Source organism: Hydra vulgaris, chromosome 11 (assembly GCF_038396675.1).
Source record: "Hydra vulgaris chromosome 11, alternate assembly HydraT2T_AEP".
Taxonomy (NCBI): domain Eukaryota; kingdom Metazoa; phylum Cnidaria; class Hydrozoa; order Anthoathecata; family Hydridae; genus Hydra; species Hydra vulgaris.
The window spans coordinates 18,564,514-18,569,593 of record NC_088930.1 but is presented as its reverse complement, the minus strand read 5'-3'; the positions used below and the strand labels follow the sequence as shown (position 1 = coordinate 18,569,593).

The following is a 5,080-nucleotide window of genomic DNA, read 5'->3' as shown; positions in this document are numbered from 1 at the left end:
ATTAGTTTTATTTGAAACTTGCATAGGTCTTGTATAAAATAATTTGTTTGAAATTTAATTAAGTCAGGTTAATAAAAAAAAGCAAGTGCTTTTACTCAGTGCTTTTAGACTAATTGCACAGCTTTACGTGAATACATTTGTTATCGATTTTGCTCAAATCGATAAAAATTGTATTCACGTAAAGCGCAACAATAACTTCAAAAATGTTAAGTGCTTTTACTCAACATTTTCGAAGTTATTGTTGCGCTTTACGTGAATACAATTTTTATCGATTTGAGCAAAATCGATAACAAATGTATTCACGTAAAGCTGTGCAATTAGTCTAAATACACTGAGTAAAAGCAATTGCTTTTATTTATTCACCCGACCTAATGAGCTGGAAAGATTATAAAACAGATGTTAAAGCCATGTAAAACAGTTGTTAAAAATATATATTTAAACTTGTGTTTACTCTTTTTTTATTTACATGACATTTAATCAAATATGAAATAAAAATACTTTATATAATCTAATTATCATTTAATTACCACCCCTTTTTCTAACCTTCCATTTATAAAATTTATCATCAAAACAAAGTGATAAGGAATGTCTGCATATGAATAACGACGGGCTTCTTCATTTTCGGAATTTACCTAAAACCATGCCAAAAGATGAGTATCACATTGAGCAGCACGATCTAAAGCTACTTTTTCTGTTCCTTTTCTAAAATACACTCTCTGATTCTAAGGAAGATGAACTTTAATGTGGATAATAGTGTGTGGCTTTTGACTAATGGGGTACTCAAATATTCGCCACAATGCTTCAGGTGCACTAACATAACGACAATCTAAAAAAGTGTTTATTTCATCTTGATTAATTTGTTCGTTTATTAAAACATTTGCGCAGTTAAGCTCATATATATATATATATATATATATATATATATATATATATATATATATGCATATATATACATGTATGTTTATATATATATATATTTATATACATACATGTATATATATACATACATATATATATAAGTATATATATATATATTTATATATATGTATGTATATATATACATGTATGTTTATATATATATATATTATATATATATATACATACATACATATATATATACATATATATATATATATATATATATATATATATATATATTTATATATATATATATATATATATATATATATATATATATATATATATATATATATATATATATATATATAACTCATATAAGTACTTGTACAAATATATAACAGCCTTTACAGACATGCAACCTTCAACAATTATATCGGCTTGATATTTCATGAAAAATATTTCAAAACAGATTGTTAAGTACGACCTTACTGTTATATTCATTGTTGCCTTTAATATTGATAACCAAGCCATTGTTGCGACGTCTGTAACGCGGAAAACCATTATGAACTGCTACTGTGTTGGCATTAAATTTTGTAGGATTATTTTTGATGCATACGCCATTTTTCATGCAGGGAGAATTTGGATTAACATATTAGATGGACAATGAATCATGCAAATTTTAACAATTTCATAAAGTAGAGGATTTAAAATCGGATCTGGAATTTTTGCAGATATTAAATTAATGATATCCTGTGCTGTCTCAAGCTTATCATTTGCTAAATGAAGTAATGTATTACCCTATGGCAAATCACGTTTTTGAAATTCGATAACCTAGACTTGGGTTACAACTTTTCCTATTGCGCTATTCTTAAAAATTTCATTTAGGAGATCTAATTTGAGTATGAATACTCCAGTAATTAAGTCGGGTCAATCATAAATAGTCTGACCTGGATATAAATTTTCAGTTATCTCGCGTCATTTCGGATTTGAGGTAAAAGTAATAAAATGGCTTACCATTTTTTAATTATAGCCATAGTATCTTCAAAGTTTTATTTTAAAGCTTAAGGAGTTCCTACATAAGTTGATAATAAAACTACTACACGCCCTGGTCAAACTTAATGATCAGTTCCAAATTTGTTTACATGTTTATGTAAGGCATTATATTGTTAGCTTTTTTAGTTGTTTTGGTTATTTCTAATGAAAGCAAGGCGTTGGTCTTCAATTTTGATATATACTTCAACAGCATATTGCTAAAACAGTTTTGTGCCATAAAAGATTGAAGAAAATAATTGTCTAGCTGAAAGTCTGTAATTGTAATGTTGAGATAGAGTAATATGATTTCTAACTAATATAGCACGTTCAGGGTTGTTAACCAATTTAATATGCAAACCAGCATCACCTTCTGGGAAAAATATTTCTTTCATATCTCTAAATATTCTTTCATATCTCTATTTCTTTCGATTCGATGACAGTTATTAGCATATACATTAATGGTTTCAAACCCAATATCATTCATTTAAATTTCACTATTTTCATAAATCACTGTTAATTAAAAAAAAAAAAATTATATAATTAGAGTCAAAATGACGAAAGTAAATATTTATAAAACGAGCTTTTCAATTGAAGTAGTTACTCTTATTGTCAAGAGAACAATAAAAAAATAAATAGAAAATAAACTTCAACAATAACAGTTTCGAAATGTTGCTTTCATCGTCACATGAATGGAATGTGGCATTTCCATTCAGGTGTATATTTCCATCATATATCCAGTTTCAGGGCCGATGCATCGCCATTCGCCTGTACCTATCGGCATCGGTTAAAAGTAGGCATCGATGCACCCCTTATATATATATATATATATATATATATATATATATATATATATATATATATATATATATATATATATATATATATATGATGTGTAAACCTGCAGAATATAACTCAAAAAAAGTTTAACAACTAGTTTATCATTAAGGTCAAAAACAAATATATAAAAATTAAAGCAATTTTCCTAAAAATTTTAAAGTAACAATTTAAAAAAAATTATTTATTAAAACCCAAATAACAATTAAATTCTAATAATTGTAAAAGTAAATGATTTTTTAAAATCCATATCTTTTAATAAGTTAATATAGATAAATGTATATATGTTAAATTTGGTATGACAAAAAAATAATTTTAAGATGTTTATCAAAATTATAAATCAATATTTATAACATCAACTATTTTTACAAAGATTGCAAACTATAAATCATTATCTTGTTTTAAATAATGAAGCGATGTAATTTTTTTAAATCTAAAGTAATAAAAGTGATGATATAATTTAAGAACAAAGTTTACAGTTATATATATATATATATATATATATATATATATATATTTATATATATATATATACATATATTTATATTTATATATATATTTATATATATAAATATATTTATATATATAAATATATTTATATATATATATATATATTTATATTTATATGTATATATTTATATATATATATGTATATATATATATATATATATATATATATATATATATATATATATATATATATATATATATATATATATATATATATATTGGGTAACCAAAAAAGTTCGTGCGGTTTTTGGTAATTGAATTGTTTTTAGCATTTTTTACAACACCCACATCGCACAAGGCAAGTAGCTTTGTTGCGTAATAGAACGCGTGTGTCACGCGCAGTTGCTGCATATATAGTGTAGGCTTGTAACGAGCTTACAGGAAAGGTTTTGTGTAAAGAAAGGATGGCAACCCAACCAACGATTATTCGATCTTGCTTACTTTACGAGTTCAAACTTGCAAGGAATGCAACACAAGCGGCCAAAAACATCTGCACAGCATTTGTAGAAGGTACAGTAAGTGAACGCACAGCACAGAAGTGGTTTCAGCGATTCTCTTTGGGAGATGAGTCCATCGAAGACCTGTCGCGTTCTGGACGCCCATTGTTGGTTTATGAGGATAAACTAAAGGACGCTGTCGAGTCTGACTCCAGCCAAACTTGCCAAAAACTTGCAGTGAGGTTTGCTGTGAGTGTTGAAACCATCCGCCTGCATCTGCATGCGATTGGGAAAGCGTGGAAGCTGAGTCGGTGGGTTCCGCACAAATTGTCGATCGACAACATGAAGCAACGGCTTACGATCTGCACATCACTCTTATCACGCCACAATGTTGAGCCTTTTCTTGATCGTTTATTGACATGCGACGAAAAATGGATTGTGTACAACAATACCAAGCGTTGCTATTATTGGTTGTCCTCCGATGACCCCATCCCAAACACACCCAAGCCCAATCACCACGAGCGGAAGGTTTTGCTCTGCATTTGGTGGACTACAGCTGGTGTGGTGCATTACGAGCTGCTCCCAACAGGCCAAACCATTACTGGACTGGTCTACTCAGCACAGCTGCAACGAGTTCACGACCTGTTGCTTGTAAAGCAGCCTGCACTGGTGCACAGGAGAGGAGTTCTGCTTCTCCACGACAACGCGAGACCGCACACCGCTCGCGTGACTCAGGACAAGCTCCAAAGCCTTGGTTGGGAGAGTTTGCCTCATCCACCATACTCGCCAGACCTCTCCCCTACTGATTTCCATTTTTTCCTTTTCCTGGGAAATCATTTAAAAGGACAGCAGTTCCGAGACCAGGACGCGGTTGAAATGGAGTTTAAAGCTTTTATAGACTCAAAGGACCGAGAATTTTTTAGAAGTGGAATAAATAAGCTTGTTTTACGTTGGGAAAAGGTTTTAGATGCTAATGGTGACTATTTTGATGAATAAATGTACTTACTTTTGTCGTTTTGTGTGTTTTTATTATATACGGAAAAACCGCACGAACTTTTTTGGTTACCTGATATATATATATATATATATATATATATATATATATATATATATATATATATATATGTATTAAGGTGGTTCTAAAAACAACTTTTTCTGAAAATGACTGCTGGCACCCCCTGAATATGTTGTATATAATTAAAAAAATGCTATATTTAACAAATTTTTGACTAAAACATATTTTTAGGGGTTGCTACCGACCCTCAAACATTATATAGGTCCCTAATATTATTAAAAAACAAGTTTTTTAAAATTATGTCATGTTGGGTCTCAAATGAAGGTAAATTATAAAAAAATTATAAAAATATTATTAATTTTATAAAAAAACATAGATAAAAAAAATAATA

The 5,080-nt window shown here is 28.9% G+C and overlaps 1 protein-coding gene across 1 annotated transcript; it reads left to right on the top strand.

The window, feature by feature from the left end:
* Window positions 1-3,641: 3,641 nt before the first annotated feature.
* Window positions 3,642-4,670, top strand: LOC136086895 (histone-lysine N-methyltransferase SETMAR-like). Its single transcript, XM_065809393.1, has one exon. The coding sequence runs from the start codon at window positions 3,642-3,644 to the stop codon at window positions 4,668-4,670; it is 1,029 nt and encodes a 342-aa protein (XP_065665465.1).
* Window positions 4,671-5,080: the final 410 nt, after the last annotated feature.